Source organism: Salvelinus namaycush, chromosome 36 (assembly GCF_016432855.1).
Source record: "Salvelinus namaycush isolate Seneca chromosome 36, SaNama_1.0, whole genome shotgun sequence".
Classification (NCBI taxonomy): Eukaryota; Metazoa; Chordata; class Actinopteri; order Salmoniformes; family Salmonidae; genus Salvelinus; species Salvelinus namaycush.
Window position 1 is genome coordinate 8648124 of NC_052342.1, and position 22337 is coordinate 8670460.

Below are 22337 nucleotides of genomic sequence, written 5' to 3' on the forward strand. Positions count from 1 at the left end.
ATACCGAGCATTATAGGTGTAATGGCTCTCGTTGGTGGTAGGAAGCGTAGACCAAAGCGCAGCGTGGAAAGTGTTCATGATTCGTTTATTCAAAAAACACTCAAACAAAATAACAAAAGCGAAAACTAAAGCGCACAGTTCTGTCAGGCTACAGACACTACACAGAAAACAAGATCCCACAACTGAAGGTGGGAAAAAGGGCTGCCTAAGTATGATCCCCAATCAGAGACAACGATAGACAGCTGCCTCTGATTGTGAACCATACCCGGCCAACAAAGAAATATACGAACTAGAATGCCCACCCCAAATCACACCCTGACCTAACCAAATAGAGAAATAAAAAGGCTCTCTAAGGTCAGGGCGTGACAATAGGAAAATAACACATACTCTAGAATGCCCTTCAAGCCAATCAAAAACAAGTATTTAACAATGCCACGATATAAACTATACTATAAACTGGGTGGTTCGAGCCCTGAATGCTGATTGGCTGAAACGTGGTAAATCAAACTGTATACCACGGCTTTGACAAAATATTTATTTTTACTGTTCTAATTACATTGGTAACCAGTTTATAATAGCAATACGGCACCTCAGAGGTTTGTGATATATGGCAAATATCCTACGGCTAAGGGCTGTATCCAGGCACTCCGCACTGTGTGGTGTCTAAGAACAGCCCTTATAGCCGTGGTATATTGGCCATATACCACATCACCTCGGGCCTTAATGCTGAAGTAACGATCAATCATGTAGTGCTTACTTTAGAATGTTTTAGTATAATCGAGTAGTCTATACTACACAGTGTAGTATCCCTCGATCATGTAGTGCTTACTTTAGAATTTTGAGATGAATTGGACTGCTAGCTAGCTTTACTGCTGGGTTTGTCGATGCTGATTTGGTTTGAACATGCTGTCCTTGGGGAGCTCATGCCAGGAATTTCCTCTGAGGTTCCCCCTGGATCATGTATTGCACACACAGTGCATTCGGAAACTATTCAGACCCCTTGATTTTTCCACATTTTGTTACATTACAGCCTTATTCTAAAATTGATTAAAAAAAACTGTTTTCCCATCATCACACAATACCCCATAATGACAAAACACAAACAGGTTTATAAATTTTAGCAAATTTATTAAAAATATATTAACTAAAAAATAATATTTACATAAGTATTCAGACCCTTTACTCAGTAAAGCACCTTGGCAGCGATTACAGCCTTAGCCTTGAGTCTTCTTGGGTATGACGCTTCAAGCTTGGAACAACCGGGATTTGGGGAGTTTCACCCATTCTACTCGGCAGATCATGCTGCAGAGCTATTTTCAGGTCTCTCCAGAGATGTTCGATCGGGTTCAAGTCTGGGCTCTGGCTGGGGCACTCAAGGACATTCAGAGACTTGTCCCGAAGTCACCCCTGCATTGTCTTGGCTGTGATCTTAGGGTCATTGTTTTCATCAAGGATCTCTCTCTGTACTTTGCTCCGTTCATCTTTACCTTGATCCTGATTAGACTCCCTGTCCCTGCTGCTCAAAAACATCCCCACATCATGATGCTACCACCACCATGCTTCACCGTAGGGATGGTGCAAGATTTCTTCCAGACGGGACGCTTGAGATCATTCTTGGTTTCATCAAACCAGAGAATCTTGTTTCTCATGGTCTGAGATTCTTTATGTGTCTTTTGGCTGAGAAGTGGTTTCCGTCTGTCCACTCTACCATAAAGGCCTGATTGGTAGAGTGCTGCAGAGATGTTTGTCCTTCTGGACAGTATACTAGTCATCAATGTTCCCTCTCATTTTTACTGGCACTGAGCAAATGTCAGGTCTGCAGAGTGTAAACTTGAACATGAAAATTCTGTGCAACTTCCAGCGTGTGTTTACTGTGAACACTGAGGCTGTACCCGCTTTAAGTTACAGTTTCAGACAGTGGTCAAGTAGGCTACTGTGGCTACTTGATCATGCCGGCCTACCAGATTGGCCTACCATCACTTATGCCCTTGGGGGAATCCCCAAATGATTAGCCAAGCAAGGGAAGTTTGCAACGTAGCCCTCGTTTTTAGTCGAGTTTGCGAGTGTACAATTATGTTTACTCTGAGGCCAGAAACTCCCCATAATTCAATTTGCGACGAATGTACATCCGCTAAGAACAATCAGCGAAAACTTAAAAATCAACATACAAGTGTAAGTAAAAACGAATGCAAATAAGTTAGAAATTGTGCTACTAATGCACATGACAGCACAAACACATCTCGTAAAAAGTAAATATGTTTTTGTTTGGTTCTTTTGGAAATTATATAAATATTTTTTTTTCCTTCTTCAGAAGTTCCAGCTTGGCAGGCTAACGTTAATTAGCTAATGAATTTGCTAGCTATCATACAGTAGGCATATATTTAATTATATTATATATTTAATATAAGTAGACATGCAATCATAATTGACTGTAGCGCATATAAAGCACCCGCAAGCTACCGGTGGCTGAATCATTGCGGATAGAACCATTGACGGATTTCCCGCCAAGGGTGATCCATTTAAAAATCATTCCTACCTCCCTCGCCTCTTGCCCTGCAAGTGTATACTCGTCAGATGTCATGGTACGTCATCAGAAGTGTGCACTTCATTTGAGGGATGAGGGGATAGGGTGAGTCTTTTAAGTGTTTGCACTGCAGGCATTGCTAGTCATGTCTGCAAATACACTACAGTAAATACTGCAGTATACTAGTCATGTCCACAAAAACACTACAGTAAATACTACAGTATACTAGAGTCATGTCGGCAAAAACACTACAGTAAATACTAGTCATGTCGGCAAAAACACGTTAGCAAATACTCAAGTATACTACAGTCATGTACGCAAAAAGTAGAGTAATAGAGTAATACTACAGTATTTAGATCATAGTATAATATATTATTTTTAATATGGGTTTTTATGTAAAGTTTTGTCAATGTTCTGAGAACATGACTTTAAATAGAACCTTGAGGAAACCTGCAGAAAACGTTATGCTAAAGTCAGAAATTCCCACAGAAGAACGTTGTTTCTTAACATTCTCTGAACGTTCTGAGAACATGACTTTAAATATAACCAAGAGGCAACCTGCAGAAAATGTTATGCAGGTTATGAAGTACTGAAACTCCCACCTAAGAAACATGGTTCTCAGAATGTTAGGTGCTAGCTGGGTATCCTGCACCATTCCCAGAATTGTGTGGGACGGTTGTATCCAAAATAACCCAGCTCTCATCAAGAACATTATTCTTTAACATTTATTTAAACCAAGCAAGTCAGTTAAGAACAAATTCTTATTTACAATGACGGCCTAGAAACAGTGGGTTAACTGCCTTGTTCAGGGGCAGAACAACAGATTTTTACCTTGACAGCACAGGGATTCGATCTAGCAACCTTTCGGTTACTGGCCCAAGGGTCTAACCACTAGGCTACCTGCCACCCCAAATGTGCTAGCTGGGAGTCAATTCATTCCATTTTCCATTTTCATCAGCAGGATTTTCCAGACTGTTAGCCATTACAGACACAGGGAAAATAAATATAAAGATACAGCAAAGACTGACTACACTGTTACACTGCTCTTGTATATAACACTACAACGTTTTCAGGAAAACAAACAAGAAATGTGAGACAACCATCCTAAGCTATTGTTTAACCTGTTATCTGTGGCAGCAGACATCCAACTTCTCAAACCTGTTAGATTCACAGATTGAATGCAACAAATAATCAGAAAACATTCACCGATACAAGCTTTTCTCTCCATAGAGGTTTGCTTTCAAGGTCTTCTCTGAGGCTTTTCTTTGGTAAGAGCATACTCATTAGTAGCGATATACAGTACAGTACAACCTATTTATAATATCGACCTGAATTTCATTCCTTCTTAACGCACCCTTTTGAGGAACCATGTCATATCTGTATCATACCATCACAGAGGTTCCTATCTCACTTTTTTCAATTTATTTCAACAAATGTAGATTTACATGGAACAGAAAGCAATATGCACTGTGTTTTCATAGAATAATCAGTGCTACAGTGGCTTGCAAAAGTATTCACCCCCCTTGGCATTTTTCCTATTTTGTTGCCTTACAACCTGGAATTAAAATAGATTTTTTGGGGGGTTTGTATCATTTGATTTACACAACATACAACATACACTTTGAAGATGCAAAATATTTTTTCTTGTGAAACAAACAAGAAATAAGACAAAAAAACGGAAAACTTTAACGCGCATAACTATTTACCCCCCAAAGTCAATACTTTGTAGAGCCCCTTTTTGCAGCAATTACAGCTGCAAGTCTCTTAGAGTATGTCTCTATAAGCTTGGCACATCTAGCGACTGGGATTTTTGCCCATTCCTCAAGGCAAACCTGCTCCAGCTCCTTCAAGTTGTTCGTATCTTCTGAGATCCCCAAAGATTGGAAATCTGCCGTGGTCATCCCCCTCTTCAAAGGGGGAGACACTCTAGACCCAAACTTTTATAGACCTAAACTCAGCAAAAAAATAAACGTCCCTTTTTCAGGACCCTGTCTTTCAAAGATAATAAAGGAAAAAATTCAAAAATCCTTCATTGTAAAGGGATTAAACACTGTTTCCCATGCTTGTTCCAATGAACCATAAACAATTAATGAACATGCACCTGTGGAACGGTCGTTAAGACACTAACAGCTTACAGACGGTAGGCAATTAAGGTCACAGTTATGAAAACTTAGTGTAACCCTCTCACCAGGCTCGAACTTGACTCTCACCCTACATAGAATATCTCAACAGCATGGGATGTTAGGTGAGAAGGACATCTCCAATAAGAATCCCTATTGTAAACTGTCTAGGGTGATGACAACTAGGGTATTAACTTCAGATAGAATGATTATAGATTTGTGTTATTGTATAAGGATATGTTTTCCCATGCATTAAATGAAATTGAAACAGTAAATGACTCCACCAAGGCAACATACATAAGGTTCAAGATGTGTATTATTACATTTTTCCTGTACCACATCAAAAGAAAAAAAAACAAGAAAAAAAAACCCAATGAGTCGTGCACAACCCATGTCCAAATTATTTCGAGCTTGCTTAACCTTCCCCAAGCAATTATCTCTCGGTGTCGCACGATGCTAGGCTAACATCAAGGCTGTCAAATACCTCCATGATGAGACGGTAGCTTCAGTCTTTATTAAGTCTTTCTTAACAAAATGATAATAACTCTCTTATAAAATACAATCGGTATTTCCCTTCAAAACTCGGTAGGTACGGGTTTTGACCTATTTTTATCGTCTTTTATAATTTTTCTTCACCAACGGTCATAATGTAAGTTCCATCCTTTTCTCAACTTCTCTCTTTTTCTCTTTTTTCCCAGGCATCCCGTTAACCAGGTCAACTCCCATTGGCCACAGCTTAACAAGCGACCTTATTGGTCAAAACTTCAACTTAAAAGTAAACCAACCTATTCACTTGTACATGACCAATTAATTACAACAAATAAACTCAATACTTGGTTCAAACAAGGGTATTACAATAGGACACTAAAGAGGCCTTTCTACTGACTCTGAAAAACACCAAAAGAAAGATGCCCAGGGTCCCTGCTCATCTGCATGAACGTGCCTTAGGCATGGTGCAAGGAGGCATGAGGACTGCAGATGTGGCCAGGGCAACAAATTGCAATGTCTGTACTGTGAGATGCCTAAGACAGCTCTACAGGGAGACAGGATGGACAGCTGATCGTCCTCGCAGTGGCAGACCACGTGTAACAACACCTGCACAGGATCAGTATGTCCGAACATCACACCTGCGGGACAGGTACAGGATGACAACAACAACTGCCCGAGTTACACCAGGAATGCACAATCCCTCCATCAGTGCTCAGACTGTCCGCAATAGGCTGAGAGAGGCTGGACTGAGGGCTTGTAGGCCTGTTGTAAGGCAGGTCCTCACCAGACATCACCGGCAACAACATCGCCTATGGGCACAAACCCACAGTCACTGGACCAGACAGGACTGGCAAAAAGTGCTATTCACTGACGAGTCGCGGTTTTGTCTCACCAGGGGTGATGGTCGGATTTGCGTTTATCGTCGAAGGAATGAGCGTTACACCAAGGCCTGTACTCTGGAGCGGGATCGATTTGTAGGTGGAGGGTCCGTCATGGTCTGAGGCGGTGTGTCACAGCCTCATCGGACTGAGCTTGTTGTCATTGCAGGCAATCTCAACACTGTGTGTTACAGGGAAGACATCCTCCTCCCTCATGTTGTACCCTTCCTGCAGGCTCATCCTGACATGACCATCCAGCATGACAATGCCACCAGCCATACTGCTCATTCTGTGCGGGATTTTCTGCAAGACAGGAATGTCAGTGTTCTGCTATGGCCAGCGAAGACCCCGGATCTCAATCCCATTGAGCACGTCTGGAACCTGTTGGATCGGAGGGTGAGGGCTAGGGCCATTCCCCCCCAAAATGTCTGGGAACTTGCAGGTGCCTTGGTGGAAGAGTGAGGTAACATCTCACAGCAAGAACTGGCAAATCTGGTGCAGTCCATGAGGAGGAGATGCACTGCAGTACTTAATGCAGCTGGTGGCCACACCAGATACTGACTGTTACTTTTGATTTTGACCCCCCCTCCTTTGTTCAGGGACACATTATTCCATTTCTGTTAGTCACATGTCTGTGGAACTTGTTCAGTTTATGTTTGATGTTGAATCTTGTTATGTTCATACAAATATTTACACGTTAAGTTTGCTGAAAATAAACGCAATTGACAGTGAGAGGACGTTTCTTTTTTGCTGAGTTTATATCCATCCTGCCCTGCCTTTCTAAAATCTTTGAAAGCCAAGTTAATAAACAGATCACTGACCATTTCGAATCCCACCGTACCTTCTCCACTATGACATCTGGTTTCTGAGCTGGTCATGGGTGCACCTCAGCCACGCTCAAGGTCCTAAACAATATCATAACCGCCATCGATAAAAGACAGTACTGTGCAGCTGTCTTCATCGACCTGGCCAAGGCTTTCGACACTGTCAATCACTGCATTCTCATCGACAGACTCAATAGCCTTGGCTTCTCAAATGACTGCCTCGCCTGGTTCACCAACTACCCCTCAGATAGAGTTAGTGTGTCAAATCGGAGGGCCAGTTGTCCAGACCACTGGTAGTCTCTATGGGGGTGCCACAGGGTTCAATTCTCGGGCTGACTCTTTTCTCTGTATATATCAATGATGTCGCTCTTGCTGCTGGTGATTCTCGGATCCACGTCTACGCAGGAAACACCATTCTGTATACATCTGGACCTTCTTTGGACACTGTGCTAACATACCGCCAAACGAGCTTCAACGCCATACAACACTCCTTCCGTGGCCTCCAACTGTTTTTACATGCTAGTAAAACTAAGTGCATGCTCTTCAACCGATTGCTACCCGCACCCTCCCGCCCGACTAGCATCACTACTTTGGATGGTTCTTACCTAGAATATGTGGACAACTACAAATACCTAGGTGTCTGGTTAGACTGTAAACTCTCCTTCCAGACTCACATTAAGCATCTCCAATCCAAAATGAAATCTAGAATCGGCTTCCTTTTTCGCAACAAAGCCTCCTTCACTACATTTACATTTAAGTCATTTAGCAGACGCTCTTATCCAGAGCACCTTACAAATTGGAAAGTTCATACATATTCATCCTGGTCCCCCCATGGGAACTGAACCCACAACCCTGGCGTTGCAAGTGCCATGCTCTACCAACTGAGCCACACGGGCCCACCGTTCACTCATGCCGCCAAACATACCCTCGTAAAACTGACTATCCTACCGATCCTTGACTTTGGCGATGTCATTTACAAAACAGCCCCCAACAGCCACCCACTACTTAGCAAACTGGATGTAGTCTATCACAGTGCCATCCGTTTTATCACCAAAGCCCCATATACTACCCACCACTGCAACCTTTATGCTCTCGTTGGCTGGCCCTCACTACATATCCGTCGCCAAACCCGTCGCCAAACCCACTGGCTCCAGGTCATCTATAAGTCTTTGATAGGTAAAGCCCCGCCTTATCTCAGCTCACTGATCACCATAGCAACACCCACCCGTAGCACTCGCTCCAGCAGGTATATTGCACTGGTCATCCCCAAAGCCAACACTTACTTTGTCCGCCTTTCCTTCCAGTTCTCTGCTGCCAATGACTGGAACGAATTGCAAAAATCTCTGAAGTCTTATATCTCCCTCTCCCTCTCTAAAATAAAATAAATGTATCCCCTTTTTCTCCCCAATTTCGTGGTATTCAATTGTTAGTAGTTACTGTCTTGTCTCATCGCTACAACTCCCGTACGGGCTCGGGAGAGACGAAGGTCGAGAGCCATGCGTCCTCCGAAACACAACCCAACCAAGCCGCACTGCTTCTTAACACAGCGCGCATCCAACCCGGAAGCCAGCCGCACCAATGTGTCGGAGGAAACACCGTACACCTAGTGACCTGGTCAGCGCACACTGCTCCCAGCCAGCCACAGGAGTCGCTAGTGCACGATGAGACAAGGATATCCCTACCGGCCAAACCCTCCCTAACCCGGACGACGCTAGGCCAATTGTGCGTCGCCCCATGGACCTCCCGGTCGCGGCCGGCTGTGACAGAGCCGGCTCGAACCCAGAGTCTCTGGTGGCACCGCTAGCACTGCGATGCAGTGTGCCACCCAGGAGGCACCTCCCTCTCTAACTTTAAGCATCAGCTGTCAGAGCAGCTTACCGATCACTGTACCTGTACACAGCCAATCTGTAAATAGCACACCCGACTACCTCATCCCCATATTATTACTTACCCTCTTGCTCTTTTGCATCACAGTATCTCTACTGGCATCATCATCTGCACATCTATCACTCCAGTATTAATGCTAAATTGTAATTATTTTTGCCTCTAGGGCCTATTTATTGCCTACCTCCCTACTCTTCTACATTTGCACACACTATACATAGATTTTTCTATTTTTCTTTTCTTTTGTGTTATTGACTGTACGTTTGTTTATGTGTAACTCTGTGTTGTTGTTTTTGTCGCACTGCTTTGCTTTATCTTGTCCAGGTCGCAGTTGTAAATGAGAACTTGCTCTCAACTGGCCTACCTGGTTAAATAAAGGTGAAATAAAAAATTATAAATAAAAGTTGGATGGGTTCCGCTGATGTACAGCAATTTTAAGTCATACCACAGATTCTCAATTGGATTGCGGTCTGGGCTTTGATTAGGCCAATCCAAGACATTTCAATGTATCCCCTTAAACCACTCGAGTGTTACTTTAGCAGTATCCTGAGGGCCATTGTCCTGCTGGAAGGTGAACCTCCGTCCCAGTCTCAAATCTCTGGAATACTGAAACAGGTTTCCCTCAAGAAATTCCCTGTATTTAGTGCCATCCATCATTCCTTCAATTCTGACCAGTTTCCAACATCCCCACAGCATGATTCTGCCACCACCATGCTTCACTGTGGGGGTGGTGTTCTCGGGGTAATGAGAGGTGTTGGGTTTGCGTCAGACATAGCGTTTTCTTTGATGGACAAAAAGCTCAATTTTAGTCTCATCTGACCAGAGTACCTTCTTCCGTATGTTTAGGGAGTCTCCCACATGCCTTTTGGCGAACACCAAACGTGTTTGCTTATTTTTTTCTTTAAGCAATGGCTTTTTTCTGGCCACTCTTCAATAAAGCCCAGCTCTGTGGTGTGTACGACTTAAAGTGGTCCTATGGACAGATACTTCAATCTTCGCTGTGGAGCTTTGAAGCTCCTTCAGGATTATCTTTGGTCTCTTTGTTGCCTCTGATTGCCCTCCTTGCCTGGATCGTGGGTTTTGGTGGGCGGTCCTCTCTTGGCAGGGTTGTTGTGGTGCCATATTCTTAAAACATTTTAATAATGGATTTAATTGTGCTTCGTGGGATGTTCAAAGTTTCTGATATTTTTTTATAACCCAACCCTGATCTGTACTTCTCCACAACTATGTCCCTGACCTGTTTGGAGAGCTCCTTGGTCTTCATGGTGTGGTGCCACTTGCTTAGTGGTGTTGCAGACTCTGGGGCCTTTCAGGTGTATATATACTGAGATCATATGACAGATCATGTAACACATAGATTGCACACAGGTGGACTTTATTTAACTAATTATGTGACTTCTGAAGGTAATTGGTTCCACCAGATCTTATTTAGGGGCTTCACAGCAAAGGGGGTGAACACATACAGTGGAGAGAACAAGTATTTGATACAGTGCCGATTTTGCAGGTTTTCCTACTTACAAAGCATGTAGAGGTCTGTCATTTTTTATCATAGGTACACTTCAACTGTGAGAGACGGAATCTAAAACAAAAATCCAGAAAATACCATTGTATGATTTTTAAGTAATTAATTAGCATTTTATTGCATGACATAAGTATTTGATCACCTACCAACCAATAAGAATTCCGGCTCTCACAGTTTTTCTTTATGAAGCCCTCCTGTTCTCCACTCATTACCTGTATTAACTGCACCTGTTTGAACTCGTTACCTGTATAAAAGACACCTGTCCACACACTCAATCAAACAGACTCCAACCTCTCCACAATGGCCAAGACCAGAGATCTGTGTAAGGACATCAGGGCTAAAATTGTAGACCTGCACAAGGCTGGGATGGGCTACAGGACAATAGGCAAGCAGCTTGGTGAGAAGGCAACAACTGTTGGCGCAATTATTAGAAAATGGAAGAAGTTCAAGATGACGGTCAATCACCCTCGGAATGGGGCTCCATGCAAGATCTCACCTCGTGGGGCATCAATGATCATGAGGAAGGTGAGGGATCAGCCCAGAACTACACGGCAGGACCTGGTCAATGACCTGAAGAGAGCTGGGACCACAGTCTCAAAGAAAACCATTAGTAACACACTACGCCGTCATGGATTAAAATCCTGCAGCGCACACAAGGTCCCCCTGCTCAAGCCAGCACATGTCCAGGCCCGTCTGAAGTTTGCCAATGACCATCTGGATGATCCAGAGGAGGAATGGGAGAAGGTCATGTGGTCTGATGAGACAAAAATAGAGCTTTTTGGTCTAAACTCCACTCGCCGTGTTTGGAGGAAGAAGAAGGATGAGTACCACCCCAAGAACACCATCCCAACTGTGAAGCATGGAGGTGGAAACATCATTCTTTGGGGATGCTTTTCTGCAAAGGGGACAGGACGACTGCACCGTATTGAGGGGAGGATGGATGGGGCCATGTATCGCGAGATCTTGGCCAACAACCTCCTTCCCTCAGTAAGAGCATTGAAGATGGGTCGTGACTGGGTCTTCCAGCATGACAACGACCCGAAACACACAGCCAGGGCAACTAAGGAGTGGCTCCGTAAGAAGCATCTCAAGGTCCTGGAGTGGCCTAGCCAGTCTCCAGACCTGAACCCAATAGAACATCTTTGGCGGGAGCTGAAAGTCCGTATTGCCCAGCGGCAGCCCCGAAACATGAAGGATCTGGAGAAGGTCTGTATGGAGGAGTGGGCCAAAATCCCTGCTGCAGTGTGTGCAAACCTGGTCAAGAACTACAGGAAACGTATGATCTCTGTAATTGCAAACAAAGGTTTCTGTACGAAATATTAAGTTCTGCTTTTCTGATGTATCAAATACTTATGTCATGCAATAAAATGCAAATTAATTACTTAAAAATCATACAATGTGATTTTCTGGATTTCTCTCACAGTTGAAGTGTACCTATGATAAAAATTACAGACCTCTACATGCAAAATCGGCAGTGTATCAAATACTTGTTCTCCCCACTGTATGCATGCACCACTTTTCCGTTATTTATTTTTTCTTTTTTTTGAAAGAAGTAATTTTTTTCATTTCACCGATTTGGACTATTTTGTGTATGTCCATTGCATGAAGTCCAAATAAAAATCAATTTAAATTACAGGTTGTATGTCACGACTTCCACCGAAGTTGGTCCCTCTCCTTGTTCGGGTGGCGTTCGCCGACCTTCTAGCCATCGCTGATCCACTTTTCATTTTCCATTTGTTTTGTCTTGTCTTCCATCACACCTGGTTCCAATTCCATCAATTACATGTTGTGTATTTAACCCTCTGTTCCCCCTCATGTCCTTGTCGGTAATTGTTTCTTGTAGTGCTTATGCACGGTATGCTGGTATTTACCGGGTTTTGTTTGACAGATTTATTGTATTGTTCTGTTGACGGTGGTTTATGGATATTAAAGAACACCATTGTAAATCAGTTTTCACTCTCCTGCGCCTGACTTCTCTGCCGCCAGTACGCACCTCACTACATTGTAATGCAACAAAATAGGAAAAACGCCAAGGGGGATGAATACTTTTGCAAGGCACTGTATACAGCTATAAAAAGCTTTCAGTGATACATTTTTAATAATTAGCTCAATTGCTTGAGCTGAGTAAGCGTGACCTTGGGACTATACTGTTCTCTGACATTTTGGTCAAAAAATGAGTTATACACAGATCTCTTTACTCTTTGGGTGGTCCTTTACATGTGAAATGTGTCAGCTTTTTTTTTTTAAGTACATTTATTTTTACAATCTGAAAGTTCTGTCTGCTCAAACACCTTTTAACTTGGACCTATAATGTTCTATCTGCAATCCAATCACACAATGCTGGGTTGTGAATAAAAAATTATTGTATTTAAGGTCATATACCTATTGAGTCATGAAAGAGGAAGACATCACAAAACAGTTCTTAGATCTGGGAATTTTCATCTCAAAACTATGCATTTTGCAGGTAGAACCTTATAGTCTCAAATCCTTGATAATTCATATCATAGGTTCTGGTCCTCTTTAAATTACTTAGCTTTTTTTTCAACACTTTCTCAGAAGAATGGCCATAACGCAAGCTGTTTATGGTAAAAACAAATAAATACAGGTGCCTTAGAGGTGTTGCTGTTTTTGTCTTGTACTACGAAAACCTCAATGGAAGGGGTATTTCACAAAAATTACAAACTTACCACATTTTATTGATAACTAACAAGGAGTTTACGGACTTTGGGTGTCAGAGACCAGACAAATATATCAGTTTACTCATCCAGAGCTAAACTTTTTAGTTATCCATAGGATATAGTGTATTTGTCATTTTAGGGGACTATCACTTTTAAGCTGCACAATGCAGAAATCGCTCGCCATTTCCTGGTTGCTAAACTCTAATAGTTAGCCTAATTTCAGTTTATGTGACAAAATAAAATGGTATAGTGTAGAGAATCATTGTACCATCTAAACCGCTGTGAAATATATTCTCCATAACCAACAATATTGTTGTTTCAGCTGTTTGAAGCTGGTGTACAAAACCGAAAGTAAAAGACGCAAAAACAAAACTTAAGAACGGGAAGCATAGAAATAGAGCACATACATCAGATCTACCCGTTCTTAGACTTGCTTTGGATTAGAATGATAGATTTATAACTCACATTTCTATGTGCATTTGGTCAGGTCGCCCAAAAAAGTTACATATTGCTACTTTAACAAATTAACATGAATTTATATATTTGATGTTTTGATTAGAAAGACATAAGAGTATTTATTATCTTTATCTAATCATTAAACGTCTGTACTTTTCTATTGAAATTGAAATAATTGTAACATTCTGTGACTGAAAGAACCTTTGTTCCTTTTGTAATTGCACCCCCTTAAAAAAATATTTGCAAATGTCTTAGGATTTTGGTGCTCTGCCCTTTAGGTATCTTTAAGGCTAGGACCTTAATGGGTTATGAAAGAAGAATTCACTATAAAATGGTTCTGAGGTCCAGGATGTGAAAACTTTAATGCTCAGTATCTCAGAACTATGCTTTGCACAGATAGAACTGTATAGTCCCAAAGTCTCGTAATATCAAATTCACTCAGGGTGAATCACAAATAATTTAAGTCACACCGTCTCGGTCCGTGTTTTAAGTGCTTTCTCCTTTTTATTTGACACAATGTTAGTACTACCCAAATATGCCAATAAATTGCCAAAGGAACATTGGAGGGTGGCGTTGAAATAAAAATCTGTCTGACCTTATAAAGCAAGCGATTGAATAACTGTTTACTCTGAGCTCTGACACCAGTGGAACATTAAATGCCACTTTTGTATTTGACAGAGTGAGATGCAATGACAAAGCAGGTTTTCTAATGCATTAGAGATCAAACAGGAACTGAACTGGGTGAATGCTGTTGGTTGTATTCCCTTGTAACAGTCCTCTGCATCATAGATGGGGATGTTGCCTAGTAGCTTCCCTCATGGTTATGTGGGGAAACCCTATCCTTTACACAGGAAGTCAATGGGGGTGATGTGTCCACTGCACTCACACTGCTAGACTGATCAAAATGGAAAACCTACAAAGGAAATGAGGTTAAAGGGCTAACATAATTCCTTTAAAATGCCTACAGTATATCAACATCATATATGTAACTGTTTTTTTTTACTGATAATAAACAAAGCAACCCTTGAAACTTCCGTCTACACATGTTGACATTTACTATTACACTATATCAGCAGTATATGGTAATTGGAACAAACACAAAAGATGTAGACCACTTCAAAGAGCATTTACATTGGCACCCCAAACACAGAAGCAGTTTAACATGGAGTAAAGATCCACAAGAAGAGTTAGGGGATTCAGTTTCACCTCGCTGATGAAAGAGGCAGTGGGGAATATTGGCTTATCTCCTCTCAGCCACATGTGACATCAAACCTTTTTGTGATAAAAGGTCACATACTGTACACCCTGGTATTGACATGGCCAGTCTTTGCCAGGAGGACAAATCCTTTGGTTGAACCCATCACTGCAGCTTTGATCAATTTCACAGTTAACTTCAGAAAGTTTTGCCAATAAACTTACCAGGGATCTTTGGGGCTACTCAGTAAAACAAACAGGCTGTCACAAAACTCTTGAATACTTTCTTGTTTCATTCCCGTTGTGAAAGGATACTAATCTGAATGTTATGGATTGATAAAGGGAAACATAGGCAGCATCCCAATTCTCCACACTTCTCCCAAAGTGTGCACTCGCACACTCCCTCTAATGGATTGTAGATCTACTGTATGACTGGGAGTGTGCAAGAGCACACTTTGGGAGAAGGGTGGATAATCGGTAGGCAGCCATGGTGAGAACACCTCCAAGCCAGTCAGTGGGATGGGTGGGATTACGGACGTGATAGAGTCTTGATCAGGACTGCCACAATGGAATTGCTTCCCCCTGAAGAAAATATTTAGGCAGCTAAGTAGCTACAGATGGTATTTTTCCAGGAAGCTTCTGCAGGGCCATTTTAACAATTTACCCTTTAGCATTCCCTAACTATATTTGACATGCATTTTAAATAGTTTGACAATGCCCAAATGATTGTCTATAAATAAAAATGACTGTGTAAATGCATGGTTGTCCTCGAGCTGTTCCTTTGACATGTTTAAAACGTAAAAATCTTGTTTGTATACCATCTGAGGGACAAATGGGTTGCCAGACATCTTAGAGAGTGCACTTTAGACAGTGATTGATGCTGGCAGTGCAGACTATCTCAAAATCCCTTAGTCACTCAAGCAAAAGCACATGTGCATCATTGTCAGAGTGCTCCACTGTATATATGCCAGAACTCCAACATTACAATAGAGCTTACATAATATTTCTTCAGCGTTTATTTTGCATGACAGCCCACTACTTTAAGCACAAGAAACTGCACCACTTGCAAAACAAAATACAAAATATGCAAAATAATTACACAGAAACAGTCCACAAGGGAGGTAGTGTATTAAAATAAAACACTTTGTTTTATTCTTAAATATTTATTAGTCAGCATCCAAGGTGAAAAATAAAGAGCTTTCTTACTATTACGTATAAATAACAAGTGCAACCGTAGCCCATATTTTTTTTTACGTATAGAGCAGGGCTCTCCAACCCTGTACCTGGAGAGCTACCATCCTGTAGATTTTCGCTGCAACCCTAATCTACTGTAGCATACCTGATTCTAATAATTAGCTTGTTGATCAAATGAATCAGGTTAGTTACAACTGGGCTTGGAGCAAAAAAACAAAGCAAGGGGTAGTTATCCAGGAACAGGGTTAGACAGCCCTGCTATACAACACCTCAACCACTTGTAATCCTTAGGGAAAGCATTACCCATGAAAACATACAGTATTTTGGATTAAACTGCAGATGCACTAGGCTAGCTCACCTGTGTTTTTTGCGTTAGCATGATCAACCTGGAAATGCTACCTGCTGTCACTTTGGTTGTAAAGGACTCAGGAGTACTGGATATCTAACGTGACATTGCGTTAAAGCCTTGCGACACACTTCAGTACGTCTAGTTCTGGGAACCACTATGCACACACTAAACGTGGATGGAAAATATGAAGGCCGGTAAGAGAAATAAGTAGGTTAAAAGCACTCGAGAGTTGCCTGTGAGGGGATATGAAGACGTAGTTCAGTATTATGCTCTGACTCAATTGAGTTACAGCACGACAATGTGTCTGTCCACTGTAAGTACAGTATGCACATTGCATTGTTCCATGGGCCAAATAAAAAAAATGTCTACTTTCACATTGATATTCCATGGTAGATTTCATACGTTTATGCTATTGATATTGTCACCTCAAGGGATATTTAGTCCTGGCTTGTCCCTCTTGTTATTACATATCTAGAACGATTTTTTCCAAGACTTGCAAAGGATTTTCTGAAAGGCGCGTCGGAAATCCTGGTTGAAGATAGTGTAGATGGCGGGGTTGAGGGAGCTGTTACAGTAACCGATCCAGAAGAAGAACTTAAAGAGGGGATCGGGGATCTTACAGGGGTCCCCACACACTCCGTGCAGGCAGTAGCTGAAGAAGAATGGGAACCAGCACACCACAAACACTCCCATGACCACCGCCAGCACAAAGGTGAATCTCTTCTCCCTGGCCTGAGATACCTTTTTCCTGGACGCAGAGCTCCTCCTCCTCTTCTTCCTCCTGGAAGCGAACAGGTCCATGGATTTGTTGCTGGCTCTGGAGATCCGGCTGGAGTGTTTGGAGATGGCGCTGTTCTTCCGGCTAGCTCTCTTGGCCCTCTTATGGTTTAGGTCCTGAGGTTTGGGGTGACCTTTGCCCTCTGAGGAGGAGCTCTCCTCGTCTGGGACCCCGGTGGTCCTCATGCTGGTGGGCGTGGAAGGGCACTGCCAGTGCCCGTTCTCTTTGTCCCCGTTGATTTTGCACGAGGTGGCTTTGCTTAACCCATTCTCAGTCATTGTAGCTTCACCAGTACCATGTTTTTTCTCTGACATGCCCCTGGTCCTTGTCTTGGCTACTTGGTATATTCTAATATATACTAATATCATGATTAGGCACGGCGCAAAGAATGACGCAATGCTAGAGGAAAGGATGTACCAAGTGTCATTGTTCAGCTCACATCCTGGGTACTGAGAGTTATCATTGTTCTTGTCTATTGATATTAACGGAGGAGAAGATATCATCGCAGATATAAGCCATACAATGACGATAATACATTTCACTCGTTTAGGAGTCCGTTTGAGATTGTATTCAACAGCTTGCGTAACGGACCAGTAACGGTCCAAACTGATTGCACACAGATGGACAATGGACGAAGTGCAAAATAAGACATCTAAAGCAAGGTAAATTCCACACCAAACTTTCCCGAAATACCAATAGCCCATAAGTTCGTTTGCCAGAGAAAAAGGCATCACCAAAGTGGCGACCAGAATGTCTGCTGTGGCTAAGGAAACCAAAAACAGGTTCTGGGGTGCTTTCAGTGCCCGGCTTGTTAACACCGCAATTACAACCAGAACGTTACCGACCACTGTAAACAAAATAAGACAACTTACAAGTGCTGCAAGACTCGCTATAGTAGGCAAAGTATATGGACTTTCTGATGAGGAATTTAAATTGAAAACTGGGAACGCGTCAACTCCGCTTGAATTAAAAGATCCCATCCCGTCTATGTAGTTAGTGTTATTCCAGAATGGTCCATTCAAGAAGTAGTCATTTTATGCATATAGAGTCCATCAGAAAATATCAGGTCCAAGATAAATAGGCAGTATTGACATTGCCAAAATGAAAATGCGCACAATGGTGAAGGAATGGATTAAATGCCATTTCCTGGATTAGATGCCAAATAAGACTTCTTCAAAGAGAAAATCACCAAACATATATCTGGTTAATTGACTAAACGAAGATGCCACCTTGCCTTGTACATGCACACTGTTATATCATGACAGGCAACCCTTCTCCATCGGCTGCTGCCTCCCTCTCAGCGCGCCGCGACATCAGAAAGCTGTCTCAGTCAGTGCCCATGTGTTGTTCACTTACAACTAACTGATTTCTGCCCCGCCCCAACACAGTGCATGATTTTCTTGGTAACTGGTGCCTCATTGAATTACAGTATGCAATACTTTTGTATTTGTTATATCAGTTCAATAAGCTATTTTGTGAAAGACGACTAGGCTATATTGAAATAAGTCGTCTGACAAATGATCATATGATGTATTGATTATAACTTATGCCTGTCTATCATGCCAATACGCTAGATAACGAAACTCAAATTAAGGTAATTATTAAATGAGGGAGAACATTTTATTTGCGAACACATCTATTGTCACCTGAAATATATATTGTAACTGATTATTATAATCACTCCTTTACATATTACAAAAAAAATCGTCATTACAATACTAAAACATGAAAAACATGCCAGTGATGAAGCTGGAATCAAATGCACTTGTTTTTTTTTATTCCACGCTTTGGGTGTTTTGAGTTGAGCTCATCAGCCAAGTTGACATCGACATGATGTCATAGGAAAACGTCATCCTGGCACGTTTTTGCAAAAATGTAAAATGTTACATTGCAGTCCATGAGAAAAGGCGAGTTTCACAGGGTTGACGTTTTTCTCAATATATTGCAGTCAATGGGAAAAGATGAATGTCACAGGGTTGACGTTTTTCTCATGTCTGTCTCGCTCTCTATCTTTCTCTACCTCCTCTTTACCCCCCCCCTCATTCTCCTCTCCCTCTCAATCTCTCTCTCACCTCTTTCCCCCTCCCTTACACTCCCCCTTCTCTCTTTCTCCCTCTTCCCTCTCCCTCCTCTACCTCTCCCTCCTCCCTTACCTCACTGTCCCGTTCTCCCTCTCCCTCCTCCTTCCTCCATTCTCTCCCCCTCCTTCTTTCCCTGCCTCCTCCTCCTCTCATCTCTCTCCCACCTCTGTCTGTATGTTGGCTCTCTCCCCTCCCTCCTCTCTCTCCCCGTCCCTCCTTCACTCTTCCCCTCCCTCCTTCACTCTCCCCCTTCTTTCTCTCTCTCTCCTCCCCCTTCCATTCTCTTTCCCTCCTTTCACTCCAGGGTGCCCGTGTGTCCTTAAAAAGTTTTAAATTGTCTTAAATTCTGTTTTCAATGGTCTTAAAAAATGCACCCGGAGAAGACTTCAGTGTTTCCGCTATGTTGTGCAGCTGCTTAATTGTTGCCACCATGGCAAAATCTGTAAAAATGCACACAAAAAAAAACATCAAATGATAACCTACTCCTAACTGATGCGCATTTTCGAAATACTTGAGAACTCCACATGTAGCCTAAGACTCTTTGTGTGGTGTGATGTGCGTGTGCCACTGCAAGTCGGACATTGCCAGATGAGAGAGAGCACAGGAAGTAAGGTGGGCTACAAAATAGATAGCCAATTCGAAGCATTGCTTGTAGCTTGGCTGGTTAGCGCACTCGTTAGCTAGCTAGTTAACTATTTAGCTATTAAATGATTTGTTGAAACAGATTTGTTCCCACAAGTGCATTCTCTTCATAATCAGCTTTGTGCAGGAATATTTTTTATTTCTCAGCTGTCTATTTTACAACCCAGATATTGATACACTCTAAAACTTAGGGATTCAACTAGGGTTCTTCTAAGATCCTCAAAGTTCTTTGAAGAACCTTAAGGGATCTTGGCACTGAAAATTGCCCCCAAAAGGTCCTTCCAAGAACCCCATAGGAGGTGGGGTTCATCGAGGGACCTCCTTAGTTGGTGGGTTCTTGCAGAAACCTAACTGCCCAACTGAAACATTTGGATTTGAATTTGAAAGGACAGCAGGCACAGGCACTTAACTGAAACATTTAAAGATCTCTTCAATTTAAGGTAAGGTTTGTCCCTTGTATGATCTAAATTGATATTGTTTTCTGATGATATCATCTATCTTTTCGTATTTGTGCAAATCTTTCTAAAACAGAAAATGGATACAATTCAATGGATCTCAATCAACGAATAGGTAATAAGTATGTGCTGTAGGATATAATAATATGTTGAAGGCTAGCTGTATTGGGTGCAGATGACTGAACTGCTCACTTTTGTGTCTGTGTCTGCAGGTATACAGACGAGGAGACATACAAAGGTATGCCAATTGGTATTGGTATGTTATGCAGATCAGATTTACCATCCTCCTCCCTTACCTCTTCAATAAATATCCCATAGGCCTCTACATTATGGACAAGGCATGTCCATAATAAAAATAAAAACATTTACATTTACCCCAAACACGAAGGTATGAATACTGTTGTGTGCATGTTTCGTTAATCATCTGTATAACTACTATTTTTGGGATTCACAGACTTCACCCTCCCTACACCTCTGATGAATATAACAGGGAACCTGTTAGATCACCATGCACTGCAAAATCGTTCTGGCTATGAATACGGAGAACATCAACACATTAACATCAACAGCCAGAGGAAATACCCATTGGACTTGGAGTTCTGCTGGGAGTTTACCTCATGTTTGGATTTTTTTATTCTGCTTTGCCACTAAAATCTAAATAAACATTGAAAACTAAAATATTGTGTTATTGTTGTTATTGTTATGTGTAGTTAAAACATTTACCCCAAAAGGTTATTTGAGGATCCATTAAAAGGGGTTCTTTGAAGAACCCTTGTAAAGGGTTCTTCAAAGAATTTATAGGGGTTCCCTGACAGTTTCAATTTGAAGAACCCCTAACTTATACTTCAGGAACATTGTCTTTTTAGAGTGTACGGATTTGAGATACGGCGCAAGTGAAAGCACATCAGCCTCTGCGAGAACATCGGTCTCATTGGGTATTAGTCTATGATAGCAAAACATTTTTGGACATTCATAATTACTTTACTGTTAGATTAAAACATGGCTACTTCCAGTGGAAATTCAACTTAGAGGTCGTGATCTAGCTATTGTGTTTTGAGTTTCCACTTACCCAGCTGGTGAATTAGCACCAAATATATTAGTCTATGATATTCGTGCCATTAGGAGATGATTAGCCTACATATTTTTTCTATTGGTGATTGCATTAAAAAAATATGGAAATATTAGCAGGTTTGTGGTGTACGCAGACCTCAAAATTGGTATTAAATTGTATTTCAAGGGGCATTAAAAAGGTCTTAAGTCTTACATTTAACTTGATGGAACCTGCAGATATCCTGTCCTTCTCTCCCCCCTGCACTCATCTCTCTCTCTCTCCCCCTTCCTCCTCTCTCCCCCATCCCTCCTTCACCCTCTCCCTCCCCTTCCCTCACTCTCCCCTTTTTCTCTCTCTCCTCCCCCTCCATTCTCTCTCCCTCTTTCTTTCTTTCCTTGCCTCCCCCTCCTCTCATCTCTCTCTCCCTCTCCCACAGAAAGGCCGACTGACAGACAGACAGACAGGCAGACACAGACAAACAGACACAGACTGCAGGCAGCCAGGCAGGCAGATAGATAGACCTGTAGGCAGGTAGCCAGTTAGGCAGGCAGGCACACAGACAGGCACACGGACAGGCAGACAGAGAGACACAGACAGTTTCAAGTTTCAAGTACTTCTACAAACAAATTGATCAATATCCTCTTCAAAACCTATTCAGGAATTCATAACAAGGCTCAGAGTTTATAGAACTGCAAGACCATTGTGTCCAATGGAGATCAAAAATGCTTTTGTGTCGATTGTCTTCAAATGTCATATTCCCGGGTCATGACTGGTCCCCCAGTTACAAATGTGTATAATTTGGGAAGATTAAACCTTCCCAAAGCTAGGGTAAGGTTTAGGGTTGAGTTTAGAGTTTGTCTTCCTGCCTTCCTCTCTGCCTGTCTGTCTGTGAGTTTATATGTCTGCCTGCCTGTATGTCTGTAAGTGGATGTGTCTGTCTGTCTGAGTCTTTCACCAATTTACCCATTGCTGCTCGATCACTAACTTTTTTGCCTTGAATGCGATGTATTGACTTATGCGCCAATACCTTTGATGCATATTTATGCGTCAATATCCTGTCTGTGGAGGTGAGAAAGGGGAGAGAGAGGTGGAGGTGGGCGAAAGAGGAGGGACAGGGAGAGAAATAGATCAGAGGGAGGGGGAAAGAAGAAGCACTCTAAAAATAAAAGGTTCTTGGAGTATCCTTTAGGGGTTCTTCAAATTGAAACTGTGGGGGAA

The 22337-nt window shown here is 42.1% G+C and overlaps 1 protein-coding gene across 1 annotated transcript; it reads right to left on the bottom strand.

Moving 5' to 3' along the window:
- Positions 1-15299: 15299 nt before the first annotated feature.
- LOC120030217 (alpha-2 adrenergic receptor-like) lies at positions 15300-17870 on the bottom strand. The gene is made up of 2 exons (XM_038975565.1): positions 16606-17870; positions 15300-15348 (listed from the first exon to the last, which is right to left on the bottom strand). The coding sequence occupies exons 1-2, from the start codon at positions 17868-17870 to the stop codon at positions 15300-15302; spliced, it is 1314 nt and encodes a 437-aa protein (XP_038831493.1).
- Between the last annotated feature and the right edge of the window lie 4467 nt (positions 17871-22337).